General features: G+C 39.5%; 1 protein-coding gene across 4 annotated transcripts in view; it reads left to right on the top strand.

The window, feature by feature from the left end:
• LOC107043459 (ras-like GTP-binding protein RhoL) overlaps positions 1-20,274 on the top strand; it is a 217,184-nt gene that overhangs the window by 69,968 nt on the left and 126,942 nt on the right. The window contains exon 1 of one of the 4 annotated variants that reach the window (XM_015264980.1): positions 6,792-6,851. The exons of 2 other annotated variants lie outside the window; for them this stretch is intronic. In XM_015264980.1, coding sequence (XP_015120466.1) covers positions 6,836-6,851 — 16 coding nt within the window. In that variant the 5' untranslated portion in view covers positions 6,792-6,835. Of the gene's footprint in view, positions 1-6,791; positions 6,852-15,671; positions 15,715-20,274 lie in introns of those variants that run through there. One more of the 4 variants, XM_015264986.2, reaches the window with a different exon arrangement.

The following is a 20,274-nucleotide window of genomic DNA, read 5'->3' as shown; positions in this document are numbered from 1 at the left end:
TGTGAAGAAATTGCGAGAATTATCACCAAATTCTACGAAAGAAAATTTGAAGTTTTCAATAGTGTAACGTGACATTTTTGCATGGAGGTTAAAAATGCCTATTACCTTCGCCCTTCTTCCCCTGAATCTCAAAAATGCAAAAATCTATGGGCGCCAGGTAATTTTTAGCCGGAATTACCAAACCGGAGGAGTCCACAAAATCAGTTCTAACTAATTCGAAAACCTCTAAAACGTTCACAAAAAGGGAGAAAACTAGATTTTTGGGGAAAGGTACCAGTCCTCGGTTCGCTCGGTCTGCTAGGTTGTGGAGAGAGGGGTGGATTTCAGGTGGAAACGGGTTAATGGGGCGGTCAAAACTACCAAACAAAAAAAAGAAAGAGATCGACATTGTCCTTACTTGTTCCACTATTGAGATTTTTCAAAATAAAGAATTTACATACTCTTACATAATAGTCTTGCCAAAAAAGGAAGAATTCCAATAATAATCGGCCTTCTTCTAATAAACGCAAAATAATAGATTGACTCGAAATATTTGGTCCTGACAATATATTATCGATTAACTCGGCTACAAGGTGAGGTCATCAAATTCCTCAAACGGTAATATGAAAATATTCACTAATTTCGAAATACTCGAGAATTCCGAGAACTGGGGGAAAGATATGCGAATCCCCGTGAGAGTGAGAGAGAGAGAGAGAGGACATAAACCCAGCGGTATACGTACAACGTACGGCGGGAAACTAAAAAGTCGGCAGAACTAAACTCACCGTAGCGGAAATTCGGTAGAGTCCAATTCGAGAAACCCAGAGCCAAATTGCTCGGGAAGGTCTAGAGAAGCCCATGAAAGCAAAATCATAATTTTTGGATCATTTGGATCAAAAATATAACCGGGAGAAACCGGAAGTCGCGATCAGAACTCGGAACCGACCCGATTCAGGTGGAATAACTGATCAAAAATCGGAGAGATATACGAATAAAAATCCAGAATATCCGTTAAACCCCAAAAATGGTAAATTAAGGGGCCGAACGGGGGATTGTTCGGAGGTTAATCTACTGCACGTAGCTGCAGCCACGAGAGGGTATCCACCACGAGGGAGAAGAACCGACGCCATTATCAATGGCTCGGATAAAACTCAATTTCCACCGTAAAACTCACGGGGATAGGGACATTATACTCTAAGTCATTTTAATCCTGAACACTCTAATCCAAGGGCACGAATAATCCAAGGAATGACTACCACGAACTAAGCGGTAAGCCCTTGCGGGGGACTCACTTTAGCACGACTAATTACTAAGAAGGCCAACGTGGAACTAACTGCCCTGGGTCAGTGTCACGGGTACTAACTGCAGCGCGAATTCTGGCCAACAGAGGCGGGCTCTGATTGGCGGAGAGTTTGGCACAACAAGCGTGGGCTTCGATGGCGCTACCGAATGATTTCGGGGAATTCAAACGCGACAAAATACTCAATTCTAATTATTTTCTACGTAACTTTATAAAATGATGAGTAATCTGGGCCGAACTGGTAGACGTTCGGAAAATTACCGAGGATTTTTGGCGCCTCCTACGGGTCGGTTCTCCTGGATTCACGGGGTTGAAAGACCAATACTTCTGACTAAATTCTCCACATTTTTCAAAATTCTAAGGCAACCTGGCAATTCATGGGATACAAAGATTGCACTTGTTCCACGTGACCTTTCACCGAAAAACTAAAACGTAACCAGTTAACCGCCGTAAAAATCCATTATAATTTGGAGCGCCGGCATTTCAGCCGCACCTGATCGATTTCCCGTAAGATTAACAATAGGGTGAACCCCATAAAGAAACCGGATAACTCGATATGTTGGTCCTTCTTCGTGATGACTTTACGGGCCCTCAAAAACGCGTAATTAACAGATTTTGCCAAAAAAATTGTACTCTACACTCAATCCCAAAATTCCAAAACTCTAAAAATTCACCACGGCATAGCAGGAACTCTAAACTGAATTATCATAACGATAATCGTATAAATTACCACACTGAAGTGGGATTGCTCCATATCCAAAAACTCCACCGAAATGGGATAAACTCTAATCTCAAAATTCCTTCACCAAAGTGGGAAAACCAAAATTCTTTCTCTCTCTCTCTCTCTGCTCGTTATCACTGTTTATCATATAATGTCGCAGGGGTAGGTGTTATCAGATCGCTTGGTGTTCCTAACGAACATCTCCACATGTTTGTTACAATAGAAAATTTCCTGAGCAATGAATCGACGGAATTTTCAATCCATACAGATTAAATGATTATATTTTTCTATGAAATATTGAAAATGTAACTTAGCATCCTTTTGTGAAAGCAATAACTTGTGCATTATTTTTTTAAATCTGAATTATCAAGTATTTTTCAGAATTTTTTTTCTTTCAGTTTGAAAGATATTCTCTAAAATTTCCAACATAATAACTTCCCTTCAAATTAAGATACAATAATCAACCAAATTTTGTTAGAATACGCATGTTATGAGGAATTTGAAAATGTATAATTTGCATGAATATTATGAAAAAATGTAAAAAATTTGTTGTTTATTATTAGGTGTCATAAAACGATAAATCCCTTCCGGGGAAGGGTCTGACCGTTCCGGTAACCCTCTCCATTTCAGTATGCAGCCCTCATAAACGCATCGGATAACCTGTGCACCTGACGCTAGCCGGAAAATTTAGGAATTTTCTTTTTTAGAGTATTTTCCCCCGTGAGGAAAATACTTTATTTTTTTTCTAACAATGCTCAAATAGTCAAAGCATCATGTACTAGAATCTCAAGAGAAACGGTCAATTGCGACCGCCCTTAGAACATTTCGAAAATCCCTCTTTTTAGTAAAAATATCACTTTAATTTTCTAACAAATGAATGGAAAATTTAAAAAAAAGCTCCTTTATCGTTGGGCTCTTGCGAGTAATTCCACGTTCACTATTATCAATATGTAAGTTTATGCCTCAAATTATCCTCATTTGAAACTCTATGGCCTCTTTTACATGGATTTTGCCATAAAGAAATTGAAACGTTTGCGTTGGTTTAAAAAATGTCCTAAAAAATCGGAAATAATTCACATAATTATTTCATACAATGGTCTATCGGATTTAGATTCAGGCTGGGCGAAATTAGATAATCACCTCACTCGTGTAAGCCTAGAGATCATGTTAATTCAGTGAAGCATAATTAACTTGGTGTGTGTATTAAATGACGAGCGGTCATCGTGGTCATATAGAATTGATGAAGTATTATTCTGCGGGCCCAAAAATCTGGTCATTCAGTGAGGAATTGCTCAAATAATTAATAAAATCGACTTCAAGTATAGATTCAATGACCAGTGGTCACCGTGACCCCGTGGATTCAATGAAGTTTTATTCAGTGGTCGCAAAAACCCACTCATTCCCTGAGGACTCGTTCCAAAAAATAATAAAACCGACTCCGTGCGTGAATTAAATGTCCAGTGGTCATCGTGACCACGTGGATTCAATCAAGTTTTATCCCGTGGTCGCAAGAACCCACTCATTCCCTGAGGCATTGCTTAAGAAATTAACAAAACCGACTCGATGCGCCGATTGAATGATCACTGGTCATCGTGGCCGCGTGGATTCGATGAAGTCTAGTTCGGTGGCCTCAAAAACCCACTCATTCCCCGAGGAATTGTTAAAAAATAGTATATTATGTCATCAGGCGATAAAAGTATTATCTGGAGAATGTGGCTCGCCTTCGACTCGGATTATAATCACATTCGCCAGATAATGCTTTGTGACGAGGCATATTTATTTATTTTTCTATTATTTTTACACACATTTTTGCCCAACTACACACTGCCCCCTAAATAGTAAAATCCCGCCACCATTGGATACCCCTTCCCTCGATTTTCTCCGCATTACCCCTCTACCCTCGCCCCTGGAGTCTACGACGTCAGCCGCCGAAGGAAGACAACAGTTCCGGCTCTATTTGATCAACCGAAGGAGCCGTTGCCCCCCAAAACCACCCATACATAGGCCTAGACAACCCACCGCCCTCGATAATCCCCATCTACACATCCCTGGATGGTGATCGTGGGCACAATCTAACCACTATGATTAGCCCCGATCATCCACGAAGATGACCAGAAGATCTCGACTATCCGCGAATCCTCACGAACGAGGCGAAGGAAAAGACGGGAGAGAGAAGAAGCGGCACTCGTGTAACAGCTGTCCTGGACACTGCCACGTGCGCCCCAAGTTAGTCGACGAGAAAGTGCAAATACCCCGAAGTTTGATCGTTGGACCGTTGGATTGGAGAAAAGAGGATTTTTGGTGCCCGAGCTCATCCCGGCTCTAGTTACTGTGCCCCTGGAGTCAGAGAGGAGGAACGAAGGCTCCATCTCAGGAATTGCGGAAGGACCTGGATTAGTTTTGGACGTCCAAACCACAACTGGAAGTCGTGAGTACGAGTTGTCCCCCTCATTTCCCCCTCGCCTCAAACAGTATTTCTTTTCATTCCCCCCAACGGTGAGCCTACACTCTCTTGTTTTTTCCCCTTCAGTTACTATTTGTATATTTAGTTGCATTCCCTCGACACGACTAGCTTCTCCCCTTTTTTCTGCATTAGAGTCATCCCCTTTTTACGTGTACAAAAGTTGCCTGGCCTCCCCCACTCCCCTAGATCTCAAGTAAAGGCCTTTTTGACGTCTTCTGACGATCTATTAATTGTAAAGTTCAGAGAATATATTTCATGATTTATACTTAACCCCTTATTTGCCCTTTTTCTTTCAATTACCCTCTCATCATTTCAGGTATTACTTTAATTGAAATTAGGAAAAGGTCACAGCTTTTATCGCCGTGTGACATACGATATTTTATGTCGTTGGGCCCGAAAACCGCGATCTTACCGAGCGAGGCGAGGTTAGAATCGCGGTTTATCAGGCCTAATGGAATAAAACAATGAAACCGACTCGGTGCGTGAATTTAATGGCCAGTGGTCATCGTGACTACGTGGATTCAATAAAGGACTGTTCGACGATGGCAAAAATTCGCTCATTTCACGTGGAATTGTTTAAAAAATTAATGAAAACCTTTCGGTGCCTGGATTAAATGACCAGTGGTCATCGCGATCACATGGATTTGATGAAGCATTATTCGGCGGTTCTATGTATACGCTCATTCCCCGAGGAATTGTTTAAACAATTGATAAAATCGACGTGGAGCGTAAATTGAATGAGCTGTGGTCATCGTGACCACGTGGATTCGATAAAGAATTCTCCCATTCCCCGAGGAATTATTAAAAAAATTTCCAGGAATGACTTGGAGGTGTTACAGATATCCAGTGGTCATCAGGATCCCGTGCATTTGAATATGCACATGCCCCAGAGTTTCCCCGAGCCTGTTTTTTCCTCGAGCAATTGTTTACAAAATGTCCAGGAATGGCTTGGTGCATGATCTAAATATCCCGTGGTCATCGGCACCACGTGGATTCCGACAGGAGTGCACCGCCGACTCCAGGAACATGATTTTTCCGCGAAGAAGATTATAATCTGAGTTCTGGTGTAGCAGAGGGCACCCGGAACATCCTCAAGCATGCCCTCTACTCATACAAAATAATTTTAGTCTTTCATTCAGCCAGAAAATGATTGTCCCATCCTCATTTATTTAATTTCAATCAAAAAACCCCTTTTTACCCTATCAGATCATTTCAGTACGCCGCCGCAAGATGGCGCCACCTTCGCGTTCTCAATTGACAGTTTTTCACTTTACAGCAAATGCGAGGGATCTAGGTGTAAAAGGTCACGAGACGATACATGTCTGAATAAATATTGAAAATAATGAAATTTCCACATTCAATTTTTAGAGTCATTACAATAACTTCTTCCAATCGAGTCGGGAAGCTGAAAATTACCATGGTAGTACAGCCCTTTTTCTGGTATTTATTTCTTCGTATAGTGGACAAAAAGTATGACGCTCGAGGTAACTGACCTTTTACACCCATTACCCGTGTACAAGTTACATCCATGTGGGTAGCGGCTGTTGAGCAAATTAGGAAACGCATAACTATCGCTTCATCATGTCACAAAGACGCATGTTTCAATTGACCAATTATGATCGAAACATATGGTATCCTTCTCACAACTATAATATACGAAAATTTCGCTGGATCCTATTTCATTGGATTAAAAAGTAAGTTGCTGATTTGGCTATTTTGTTACAAATATCGAAAGTATTTAAGGGAATCGATACGAATGAACTTGAGAATCAAATCAATTGTACAGAACTTACTCTTAATTCGCTTCACTTTTTACCAGCATGGATAGGATGATGCCCTCAAATTAGAACTTCTATTAGGTAAATTGAACGCATTATATTAATATATTAATTTGATACCTGGATTTTTAAATTGGACATTTTAATTGAATCGAATATAATGCTTCCCTTCGGAAGCAAACAAACTGCTTGAATTGAAATTTGAAACTGAGGATAATGATCGAAAGATCGTTTTCAACTCGCAATAATTCTTAATAGTCTCTTCCTTCAGTTGGAACTGGAGACGCTGTCATTCTTCTATAGTCGTTCCACATAAAGCCACGCGTGCTTCAAAAGCCCGGAGAATGTGTTGATTATATTTTAGCATACCCACGCACCACGAACGAATGCACCCGTATCAATAGTCCCTTCATGATAAGAAAATCCCTGTTTGTATCAACTCTATAACTCGTGATTTAATTTTTGTTCAATTCCTGTTCTTTGATAGGTGAAATGATGCCGAAGAAACGGGAAAGACAAGCTAGGGAACAATAAAACGATAGAGAGAGTAGAAACGCTGGATTCCATCGTATTTTATCAATTAAAGTGGACGAATGTGCATCGAAAGAGGTGATAAAAAGGATCAATCATAGTCTTACTATTAAAGTTTTATTGCAAATTGATTCGAGGAATAAGTTGAAAGATGAGGACTCCAATTTATTCGTTCCTTTGAAATTTATTTCACGATGTTATGAGAAGAATGTATAATTGAGTGACACCCCCACATCATTCAAAGAATGCCTGTGGAGTCGGCGCACATACGGAGAATGTTTCGACAAATGTTTTGCAATATAACAGGAAACTTATGAAGAATGATGAAAATAGAAATTGAAATCATCTTCGCGGGGTGAAATTTGAGGGCAAACTACCCCCGTGTAAAGTCATTTTTTCAATAAAAAAACTAATGGTCGGAATTTCATGAAACCAATTTCATTTGAAAGTACATAAAAAAATGCAAAATGCGCCTTTTTGCATTCTTTAAAAATTGCAATTCAATGGCAACAAAAATAAATCCCGGTGCGGGATTTTTTCTCTCTAAATTATAATTCTCTGAGAATTATATAATGCCTAAAGGAGGTTAGGCGGTGTGTGAGGCGAATTTGGAGAGTAAATTTCCGTAGTACCCGTTAGCTTAGTCGGGAGAGTACTCGGCGCCTAACTGGGAGACCCGGGTTCGTATCCCGGCTAGGCCGTGCGGAATTATTTCTCTCTAAATTCTAATTCTCGTGGAATTTTTTGTTCTTCATCAATTTCCTGGAACTTGGTCACTTCGAAATTTTTCGCAGTATAAAACAAAGCTCAATTGAAATGGTCCTCGAAGGTGAAATTTTGAGGACAAACTGCCACCATGAAAAGTAATTTTTGTAATTGAGAAAAATTATTGCTCAAAATTTTATGGAATTATTTCGATTTGAAAGAGCATGAAAAATACCGACTGACTTTTCTGGATCTCTCCTAAAAAAAATTTGTGGTCGATAATGGCATAGACTATATTGAATTGAAGATAACATGTAAATGAGACGATCTTGCGACTTCGATGCTTATATTGTGTTTAATGAAATTTTAGCGAGGATATATTGGGTTGCAGAAAAAGTAATTTCGGTTTTTTTCATGTTTTTCAAAGTGAGCTTGTTAATATAAATTTTAAACACTAATCAGTGATATGTGTGCTGTTCTGATCGATGACCTTTCTGGTAAAACCATAATTCCGTAACTGTAGAACTTCTGAGGTTTTTGGGCGAAAAACTGAACCAAGTGATTTTCACAAGCCTCTTCTGAACCCAGCTTTACACCATTAAGAGAGTTTTGCAGAGACCGGAACAAATGATAGTCCGACGGGGCAAAATCAAGGCTATACGGTGGATGCATCAAAACTTCCCAGCCAAACTCTCTCAGTTTTTGACGAGTCACTAAAGATATGTGCGGTCTAGCATTGTCGTGATGGAAGACGACGCCTTTTCTATTGATCAATTCTGGCCGTTTTTTTTTTCAATCGCCTGCTTCAGTCGCATTAGTTGTTGACAGTAGACAGTCGAATTAATGGTTTGGCCAGGTTCGAGCAGCTCATGATGAATAATACCCTTCCAATCCCACCAAACAGTCAGCATCACCTTCCTTGGCGTCAATACGGGCTTCGCAACTGTTTGTGAAGCTTCTCCGGTCTTTAACCACGATCTCTTTCGCACATTATTCTCGTACGTGATCCACTTGTCATCGCTCGTAATCATTTGTTTTAAAAATGGCTCGATTTCGTTTCGTTTCAGCAGGGATTCACAAATGGAAACTCGGTCCATTAAATTTTTCGACGTTAATTCATGTGGAACCTAAGTATTGAGGTTCTTTTGGTATCCAGTCTTATGTAAATGGTTCAAAACTGGTTTATGGTCGACGTTTAGTTCCGTATCAATGTCGCGAGATGAAATATGTCAGTCTCCCTCGATTTCATTAAGAATTTCATCGACTTTTCCAACGGTTGGCCGACCAGGGCGAGGTTCATCTTTAAGATCGAATTTTCTGGAACAAAATCGAGCAAACCAATTCTGATACTGGCGTTCACTTAAGCACTCATCACCATAAACACTACACAATTTTCGATGAACCTGCGCTGCAGTTTTTACCTTTTCGGAAGTAAAAGAGCAAAATGTGTCACAGCGCAATAATTTTTGAATGAGTAAACGAATGACGCTACTTTATACTCTAGGATGTTCTATAGACTGTAAACTTCTAAACATGCCATAGCTAGTATGTATGGCATGTATGGCTTCATTGAATAAGCATTACTAGAGATATACAACTTTAATGCCATCTATTAGGAAGAACCGAAATTACTTTTTCCCCAACCCATTATAATAATGATATTTTCCACAATAATGCAGAGTCGATCGAAAAAGTAGGCGGTAGTGATAAAAATATCAATCGGAATGTCTCCTCACTTATTTAAAAATAACATTTGGTTTGCATATTGGTCTTTTGCCTTCGCATTCCGCATGCAATCACAATCAGGGGTGTCGTGTTATTGTGCCGGTGTCATAATAAAAGTTAATCCAATCAACGTTATCCGACTTCTCATGACAACATATGAAGTTCTCAATCTCGCTGAAATGCAAGTGTATAATGAGGAACGTAAATTAGCGGACACCTCCCAAAGCATATTAATTCAATCCATGGAGGAATACAATGGCGTTGAAATGATTGAAGAAACATCTCTGGATTTTCAAGAGCCCTATAAAGATATAGAAATGCTGGTGATTAAAGATAAAGAATTTCAACCACATACTAAAGAATCATCTGAAAGTTGTTCGGAAGATGAGAAACCTATAGACTTTGATTATAAACAGAGAGCAGTGGAATACTGGAGAGGTGCAAAAGCGAAGGAAAATCTCTCTGTAAAAACTGTTGCACATCGATTCAAAAAGGTGAAATCGAGCTGACAATTACGACACTGGGAGCACAAAATAAATAAAGGAGGCATATATATAGAGGAGTCGAAACGTACTTCGGAGTACACATTGAAAAATATGGAAAATGGTATTGATGTCAGATTGATCGTTCACGACACTGAACTTCGAAGGTGGGCTCTACAACCCCAGAAAGAAATAGGATTCAATACAATTCGTTTTAAGGCTTCGCACTGGTGGCTACATTATTTTCAAAGGGTACATTCTATTATATGTCGAAAGATTTACGAATTCATTATGCGGAAAAAATTAGAGAATGGAGAAGCTTTACAAAACCAATCCGACGTATTCCAAAAAGTTCAGCCATATTTTGATACTTTCAGCCCAGAAAACATCTACAATTCTGATCGAAGTAGTTTCCAATTAGAAATCCATTCGGGACGGACTTTAGCTGAGGAGGGCACAAAACAAGTGGCGTGTATAGTACAATTGGTAACTTCAACAACACATACAATTGGCAACCTCAACAACACACGATACAACCCACCATTTCTGGAACATAATTTTTCCCAATTACAAAAATGACTCTTCATGGGGGTAGTTTGCCCTCCAAATTTCGTCCTCTGAAACGATTTCAATTGTTTTTCTCATCATTCCCCGTGAGCTTTGTCTTATACTGTGAAAATTTCGAAGTGACCAAGTTCCAGGAAATTGAACTTTTTGCCTTAGAATTGCAATTTAAAAAAAAATGTAAAAAAACGTATTTTGTATTTTTTCATGCACTTTCAAATGAATTTGGTTTCATGAAGTTGGGAGCAGTAGTTTTTTCAACTGAAAAAATGACTTTTCACGGGGGTAGTTTACCCCCCAAATTTTACCCCTCACGGATGATTTCAAGTTCTATTTTCATCATTCTTCATGAGCTTCCCGTTATACTGAAAAGCATTCATTTGAACATTCTCCTTATGTGCGCAATTGAAAAACTACGCTGAGAGGGCACATTTAGAGGGCAGTTTCACCCCCTAAATCCTCGTATGGGCCGATAAAAAAAATGCGTGTCACTTAGTTTTGAGTCCTCTATAAAATATATAAACTTCATCAAAATCGGAGGCGGACACCTACCTAGTTTCCCTTATAAGTTGTTGAGTGAGGGTAGGAGATTAAAATAGATTCCTCGTCTATTCTGCAACTTTATGCTTGCGTTCCTCACTTCTGAATTCCTTTATGAATTCTGCCCCAAAGTTGCTCGTTGCGTCCCAGGTTGCCTTCGGTGAGAGCATGACTTCTACCAAATTCGCAGGCCGGACGTTGTCTCCAAGTGTACACTCCCAGATATCGCAAATCATGGTGAGGTGGGAGCAAGTGAAGAACACATGGTCGGCGTCTTCTTCAATTCCTGTGCAGGCACGATATTCCGGGGAATTCTCGTGTTTAAATTTCTTAAGATACGCCCGCAAGCACTCATGTTCTGACAGCATTTGTGTCAGGTAGTAATTGACCTCCCCATCGTTGCGTTTTAATCAGACATCTACCAGCGGGATCAAGCGGTAAGTCTATTTGTCATTAGGCGATGTGTCCCACTACAACTGCCACCGTTGCCAACTATTACGCCTCTCTTCTGCGCTGAGTTCCGTTGCGCCCAGTACTTCCGATATCCTCCGTCAAAACAGAGACCTTCGTTTTTCGACTAATACTTCGATGACGCACACTGCCACCGTGATTCCTGCAATAGCAGCGCAGAAACCCAGATCGCAATACCGTATGTGAATATCGATGTGACGCCTTGGCACCCACGCGTTCTTCTTTCTGCTTGAAGTTAAGTCGCGCGTCAGTCATTACCCCCAGGTTCCCAATGAACGACTGGGAAGGGAGGTCGTAGTCCCCGACATACAGGATTATAGTTTCGACTTACTTCCTACTGGTGATCAACACGATCTCTGTTTTGTATTCCGCCAACTACAGGTCTACGTTGTCCATTCAGCGGCGAATTTCCCTGAAGGTCATGTTGATAAAAAGTTTGATCTCCTCCAGTTGTTTCGCCACGATGACTACAGTCACGTCATCTGCAAACGCCAGAATCACATCACATGGCAATGTCAGTTTCAGAAGGGGACCTAATCCTAAGCCCTGCGGCACATCTTCAGTGCCTCTGCACACTCGAGGACCACATTCCGTATCGTCCTGGAGAACCGTTCCAGTGAAGTAATTGTCCACCACCTTCCGCAGGTTTTTAAGTACATTGAACTGTATCAGAGCCTTCATAATACAGTCCCATCTGGCTGACTTAAAGGAATCTTGATGTCCAGTGTCGCTACTAGACAGTACGTTTTTGTGCCCATGAGCCCTCTCGTCTCTGACATCGCTCCTTTGGGTGTATCGATGACGAGGTTGATGAGATCGGGAGTAGATCAGCCACTCCGAAAACGGACTGGTTTTCGGCAAACGGTGGTTCGATAGCTGCTTCTATTTTCCTGTGGACAATGTATTCGAGAATCTTGCCATCGGTATCGACGATACAGAGGGGATGGTGTGATGACGGTTCATCCGGCCACTATTTCCCTTTCGGGAGTAAGACAAGCCATTGTTACCTCCACGTAACAGGGGAAATTTCCTCCTTAAGAAACTCGTTGTATGCGTCCAAGACCTGTCTGAGCTTTGCGTGGATGGGTAATAGCAGTGTAACATTGAATACTCGATCCAGTCCAGGAGCCTTGGTGGTTTCTCAGTTATTGGTGGAACCAAAACATCCACTCGTCATTCAACAATACGATAGAGCTCTGGTTGTTGCGGGAACAGCACTGTGACTATTTTCTTCATGAGTTTCGGACACGAGGGCGATGAAATCTGCTGACTTTTATCGTTTTTTATGGCTGGTCCCACGGGTCACCTTCCACTACTGCAAGGAGATCATTCCATCATTGTATTTTGTACATCGAAAATTCAAGACCACTTCTCTCCCCTCCGCCCCTCCAATTTTTCAGTAAAAATTCGCTATCTTTCTTAGTTTTGGAGATATCCTTGAAAAACTGAAGGATATAGCAAATTTTTACTGAAAAATTGACGGGGAGAGGGGGATTGCATATCGAGATTTCAATACGATGTCTTTGAAAAACTCACCAACGTTTGGTTTTACTCATGGTTGAATTGAATTACTGCGTTCAAGTCACTTCTTCGAGGATGATTTCTTAGCCGCTGCTTTGGTTTTTGAAGGATCAGCATTCTTGATTAGAGATCTGCAATCTCGTTATTTTCATGTCCCAAAAGTATTCGTTGCAATATAAGAAAGTATTCGTTTCTTAACGGAGACTTGTTACTCGTTATTTTTTTTATCGACTGAAATAAAAAAAAGTTAAATAATGAGAAGAATCAAACGGGAAAAAGTGATAGGGTTAAACGGGGATGGGTCGAACGAAGAAGGATAAAATGAGGGATGATCAAACATTAATGTGTTAGTAATGAATCCCTGGGTTCTGCTTCCTTGAGATAAATCTCCCTAGAGTGAGTAGATACTGAAATCCGGCATTTTACTTGATGAAAAAAGATGTGTTTTATTTATTCAAATTAACTCGTAATTATCCAGATGGGATAATTATGTGGAAATTACAAGATGATACAAAATACGTATTAAGCTTAATTTACGGTGACAATTGGCCTCTCGAATATTCGTGAGTCTAGCTTATATAATAATTAAGCGTTTCACGTTACGACACTGGTAAACAGTGTGGCAAATGAACGCTGAGTTGGTAAAATAATGAGTGAAATGAGTTGAACTTCACTGATCGTTCAACTTCTTCAATTTTGAAATAAATAAATAGTTCAATATTATAATATTATTCTGGGGCATAACATTTATCTCCGTTAGGGAAGAAAACTTCTATTATTGGAAATTTTCTTCTCTGATACAATTTTACAATTTTCCAGATATTCCAAAATATTCAATTACATTATAAAAATTAATCATTCATTGAATTTTCCCTAAAAACTAAAATTCATTTTTCTGAAAATGGTGGTTCTCTTAAAATCTTGGTTCTCTTAAAATCTCCTAATAACGTGAAAATTTGGACATTTAAATAAAAAATTAGGTCTTGAAATGGAATCTCTCTGAAGAAATCGCGTTTTTTCTCAAAATCTAATCGAACTTGGGAAAATCCTCTGATAATATTTTCAATTATTTCAATCGTTGAATTTTCCGATAAAATTCTAAGCAATTTGCAGTTTTCGGATGAAAACCGAGTTTTCTTGGGGATAGCTGCAATGTGCACGTTGTCTGCTTGACTCTTCTGTCGCGCCTCATACTGCTGATTCAGCAGATTGAATACCCTGTCAGGTATCTTATGACGAATTCCACGGGTGTATGTTGTACACACAAATCCGGAAAATTCGTTCTTTAAAGATGTTAGGGCATTACAACCCATTTTAGCTTACGAAAAAAGTGGTGCATCTAAGCTAACATCGATATTCCCCCAGCTAGAGAATTTTCACTAGCAGTAACTCTCCCTAAATTTGACAACGTAGCAAGAAGCGCCGTAGTGCGCATGCCTGTCATCCACTCATGGGCTCCTCAGCGTAGTCGAGTATATGTATGTCTGTAAGTAGAAATGTCATGGCTTCCAGTGATCCGTGTAAAATTATATTTGATTAAAATGGTAAAAAAATGTTTTTGTGGAAGCGAAAACATGTGACGGAAAGCATTTATCAACAGAGATTAAGCCAAGTAGAAGCGGATAAAAGAAAAAGAAACAAAATGAATGCAGAAATCAGCAATACTCTCCCCGAGACGAGTGCTAATCTCCACTTGGTTCATGGGCGACGTTTGATTGACATCAAAACTGAGTGAAAATCAAAAATGCAGAAAGTGCGGAGAGGTACTCTATTTATCAAAAATTACATCGGAGAAGTGAGTGGGTTTAGCTTCCTTATTCGCAATTGAATGTGTCACGTGTAAAGCAATTACCTCGGTAAGCTGGTATACCACTGATACACATTTGAATTTGACGCCGCCGCGTGAGGTCACTACGGCGTTGCCACGTTGAACGAGAGTGAGAATTTTTGTAACTAGACTAGTGTGTTGTGTTTGGGAATTTTCAAAAAAAAAATCATTAAAATAAAACATTCCAGAATTATTTCATGGAATGCACTTCCTCTTTTTTTTAGAACAAAGAATATACTGGCAAAATCGATTCAACGAACTCCACAATTTTGCAACGGCAAACACGGCTTCACCCGCGGAATATACCAAGTTAGGCGAAATTAATGTCGAAATGATGCAAAATCAGCATCACGTGAACTCGGACGTTCAACTCGACTCGAACATTCGCCAAAATCACTGATAAAAATTAAATTTAGTCTTGTCCTAGCTTCGAAATTAAGAACGTGAAAGGGGCAAACTCCTCGCGATCACTAGATACCTGATCCCGGAATTAGTTAGAAATTCTGCCCGGCGTTTATCATAGTGACCCGAGTATCGGGATTAGCTGATCACAATTACGCAGACCTTCGTAGTGGTCGATCCCGCGGTATATTTTAAAAAGTTATTAAAATCACGTCCAACCGATTATTGGAGTTCATTGCTCGGCTGACGGGGTGCAAAATTACTCGTTACGAGCACATTGCGGCTTTCGATGATCGGGGGCTCAAAATAATCTCTACAAATACATTGTTCGGAAATTCCAAGGCAAGTGTTCGAGTGCAGCGAGTTCGAGAACTGAAGAGTGAGTACCCTAAATATCACGTTAATCTGTCGTGCGGGATTCCTCTTTGTTTTCTCTCTCTAAAGTGGGCCTAATAGAATTTTCGCGAAAGTAACTAAATAGAAAAGAATAGAAGACGGATAGTATTTGTTCCGAATAGTTATTAATTAGCACCAACTAGAAGTTCGATTAAGTTGTTTCCCTAAATTGTAAATGTTGCAAGATAAATATTTGGCTAGAAATAAATGATAAATTCACGTCTCAATGAATCGGTGTTAATATTATTGAAGTCATTATTATAATCCTCAATTCTCTCAATTGACAGATGTGCCAAGCACTTTAAAGGTAAGAATCCCATCCTAAATAAAAATATTTATTTTATTGCCCGGTCAGGGAAATTGATCGAATATTAAAAATAAATATCCTCTCAATTTTCCGTATCCAACAGGTGAAATAATCTATTTAAAAATGGAAAAGCTTCCTAATGACTGTAAAAATTAATCCAAAAAATTTGAATAATTTTTCCCGGTATACCCAAAAAGTTTCAGATTTTTATCACCTTTTTTTAAGCCTATACAATTTTTTTACCACTTTTTCCCATAAGAACCTATGTTAATTTTAAAACTCAATTATCTCCTACCAAAGCTTTCTAAAGTGCTTGAAACTTTTACTGAATTTTTTTTAGGATAAACTTAATCCAAAAAAAATTATTCAGATTTTTATCACTTTTTTTTACGTAATGCCCTATTATCCTTAAGCGTTTCTTGCCGTTAGGAAATCATTCCTCTCGTTTCCTGGAGTTTAACTCTGGATGGTTTTCCGCAATGGTCGTATGAGTGTCCCTATGAATGATAATTCTTCGACCATTTCCTGGTCCATTCTCTTCCCCTCTTTTTGGGAAAATCATGTTACCTAGCATGATATTTCACGAACTGGATCAGACAAAAAAGTTTGGAGCTCTATACCCCAAAGTGAGTTTCCCAACTTCTTAGCGAGTTGGGTTGAAACTCTCTGGTTTCAAAGCCTGTGTTCCTGACGAAGATGTCGGGTTGCATCCGCTGCGCTGATTCCACTCCGGTGGAAACGTTGCAGATGGTAATCTCATTCAGTCTGCTTTCCTGCTTTCGTGGAGACAAGTGCTCGCGGATTTTTTGCGATGGTTTCTGTGACAAAAAACTGCTCCATTTGTGGTGGGAGATTCCATTAAAATTCGGTGTACGCTGTTGAACGTCGTGGTGCATACCGAATACCGGTACTGAAGATTGAGGTCCAGGATTCGGCTCCTCCTGTACCCGTGGTTAACATCTGCTTCTTCTTGACATCTGCTGCCCCTTCCCAGTAAAGAATTAATTTATTCAGGAATTAATTTTTCATACGTTCCAGGTGATCTGTGTTTGCGAACATTTTAAATATGTTCTAAGGATCATTTCCACAAATATGTATAAAAATCAGGGCCGGTCGCGCTCCCTCTTTGTGGTATGATCGGTAGGGGTTGGTGGAATTGGGTGTGTCCCATTACGGGTCGCACCAATAACTTCCCGAGCATTTGTTTTTTCTTTCATTAATTTTTTTCTTATGTATTTATTCAATCTTTTTCTCACATTTCTCCGAGGAAATACCCATAGTAGAAAAGTTTCTTCGCAGATTTAATAAAGGCTGGGGTCATGCCACAGTGAATGCAACACACGCTATACGCAACGCTAGTCAATGTCAGAAATATTCCGAAAACAGTTGGATAATTATTGTATGCGTTTAGCATTGCATCCATTATGGCATTACCCTTAGGGTGATTTCGCAAAGAATGCATTTGCAATTTTAGTCAACACAAACTTCAATCAAGTTTGAGTTAAACCCACTTTACTTGACCCACTTCAAAATTGTCTACTCCGAAGCTGATCCACTTAAAAATTTGCAACTTCGAAGTTGACCCATTTCAAAATTTTGCAACTTCGAAGTTAACCCACTCTAAAATTTTCCAACTTTCTTTTTTTTTAAATGGCAAAATTCGAAAGTTTTCTTTAAAAAACTCAACAACCACTGAGGCGATTTCCCTCAAAATCCAATGAGAATCAAGTTATGTAAAGACGCATCGAGTACACAAAATTAATTCAAATCTCATCGTTACCTTAAGTAAAATGGTCGAATTTCTATGAAATTAACGTTTTTTGGCATTTTTTTACAAGTTTTATGCGTATAAATAAAAAACCACTGAGTCAATTGTTTTCATAAATTAATGAGTTATAAGTTACATGAACACGCATCGTTTGAAGGAAAAAAAAATTAATCGCTTCATTCGTTCAGGAGATATCGATGGACAAAATTTTGGTCACATACGTACACACACACACACACACACACACACACACACACGAACGTGTCTCCAAAAATGTATCAGTATGATTCCCGAGGTCGAGAAATGTGGAGAAATCGAAATTCCACATTCGATTTTCGGGGTCATTACAATAACTTCCTCACTTCGGATCGGGAAGTTAAAAAAGTATTTCGAAGAAAAAAAAAAATCGTTGGAATTTCATTTTGTTAATTTCTTGATAAAAAAATCGAATTTCCAATTCTTGGTGGTTGGGGACGAATTCGACTTACCATGGAGGAAAAAAAATGCGAATGAAGTAATTTTTCTAGGTGAATACAATGAATTTTGAAGAGATTGTCATTCCTTCACATGTTTTATGCAAATAACTAAGAAACTGCTGAGGAAATCGTCCTCATATACTCATCGGTTCGAAGTTTTTTTTAATACTCATAGATTGAAAAAAAGATAATAATCACATCATTTCTCGGCATAAAATATTTGAATTTTTGTCATTTTCACACATATTCCATGCGAATAATTAATAAACCACTGACACGGTCGGCTTCATACACTGATTACTCCTAAGTTACATCAATACCCATCGATTGAAATAAAAAAAAATGAGAATGATAAGATTTCTTCGGATAGAATCATTGAATTTTCACGAAATTGTCATTTTCTACATGTTTTATGCGAATAACTAACCAACCGGTGAGACGATCTTCTTCATACACTGATAAGCACCGAGTTACATCAACACGCATCGATTGCAATAACAAAAACGCGAATGACATCATTTCTCCGGATGAAATCATTGAATTTCCAAGAAATCGTCATTTTTTCACATGTTTTATGCGAATAACTGACAAACCGCTGAGGCGATCGATCTCATAATCTAATCAGTTATAAGTTACATCAAAACGCATCGATTGAAAAAAAAAAATTGGAATCGCTTCATTTGTTCAGAAGATATCGTTGGACAAAATTTTGGTCACACACACACACACACACACACACACTACGGATCCTTTCAGCGTAGGAACGCCTCTACTACCTGAGAGTTTTCGCAGTTTGGAAGGTGCTGCAACGTAGCGCGTATGCAGGTGGCGGATGGCAGAAAGCCCTCCCTGTTTCAACCTTTGGTTTGACACACAGGGTATCANGAATGAAGTAATTTTTCTAGGTGAATACAATGAATTTTGAAGAGATTGTCATTCCTTCACATGTTTTATGCAAATAACTAAGAAACTGCTGAGGAAATCGTCCTCATATACTCATCGGTTCGAAGTTTTTTTTAATACTCATAGATTGAAAAAAAGATAATAATCACATCATTTCTCGGCATAAAATATTTGAATTTTTGTCATTTTCACACATATTCCATGCGAATAATTAATAAACCACTGACACGGTCGGCTTCATACACTGATTACTCCTAAGTTACATCAATACCCATCGATTGAAATAAAAAAAAATGAGAATGATAAGATTTCTTCGGATAGAATCATTGAATTTTCACGAAATTGTCATTTTCTACATGTTTTATGCGAATAACTAACCAACCGGTGAGACGATCTTCTTCATACACTGATAAGCACCGAGTTACATCAACACGCATCGATTGCAATAACAAAAACGCGAATGACATCATTTCTCCGGATGAAATCATTGAATTTCCAAGAAATCGTCATTTTTTCACATGTTTTATGCGAATAACTGACAAACCGCTGAGGCGATCGATCTCATAATCTAATCAGTTATAAGTTACATCAAAACGCATCGATTGAAAAAAAAAAATTGGAATCGCTTCATTTGTTCAGAAGATATCGTTGGACAAAATTTTGGTCACACACACACACACACACACACACACTACGGATCCTTTCAGCGTAGGAACGCCTCTACTACCTGAGAGTTTTCGCAGTTTGGAAGGTGCTGCAACGTAGCGCGTATGCAGGTGGCGGATGGCAGAAAGCCCTCCCTGTTTCAACCTTTGGTTTGACACACAGGGTATCAACTAAATAAAATACGTCGGCGCGGACCAATACCTTCCGAGAAACCCAACTCTAAAAGTGGTGGGCAGGGTGGGCTCCCTGTAACAGCCTTACAAAGTTTGCAGTGGCTCTGTTTAACAGCCAAACTTAAAATCATCAGTAGTGATGATAACACGAAAATATCCCAGGTGGTAACCCCTCTTGAGAGGTAAATCCTACCTTTGGTTCCGATCGGGTGCAAGTCCCGGTGGCCAATGCCGGCTCCTTGGATTCTGGGAAGAGCCAACCATCACACTTTTCAAAGGCGGACTACTTGGCCTCTGATGCTACAAGTGGAGCAGAGTCTCAGACTCAACATGTGACGGAGCCTAGCGCGTCGAATGGAGGTATGGCGCACAAGCAGGCATGGGATCGCCATGAAAAGCTTATTGAAGACCTGTTACAGCAGCTAACAGACAAGTCTAGGCGAACCATCAATGAAGGTATTCGCCAGCTCGCAAGAAGCATCCAGGCTTCTGCTAAGCGTCTCAGTTCAATGCGTGGAGCCCTACCAAAACAGATGGTAGAGAATGCAGGATCTCAAAAGACGCTCCAAGACCA

Source organism: Diachasma alloeum, unplaced genomic scaffold, assembly GCF_001412515.2.
Source record: "Diachasma alloeum isolate Michigan unplaced genomic scaffold, Dall2.0 Dall_scaffold_00580, whole genome shotgun sequence".
In the NCBI taxonomy this organism is placed as follows: domain Eukaryota; kingdom Metazoa; phylum Arthropoda; class Insecta; order Hymenoptera; family Braconidae; genus Diachasma; species Diachasma alloeum.
Note: the sequence above shows the minus strand (reverse complement) of the source record. Positions and strands in the feature narration are given on the sequence as shown.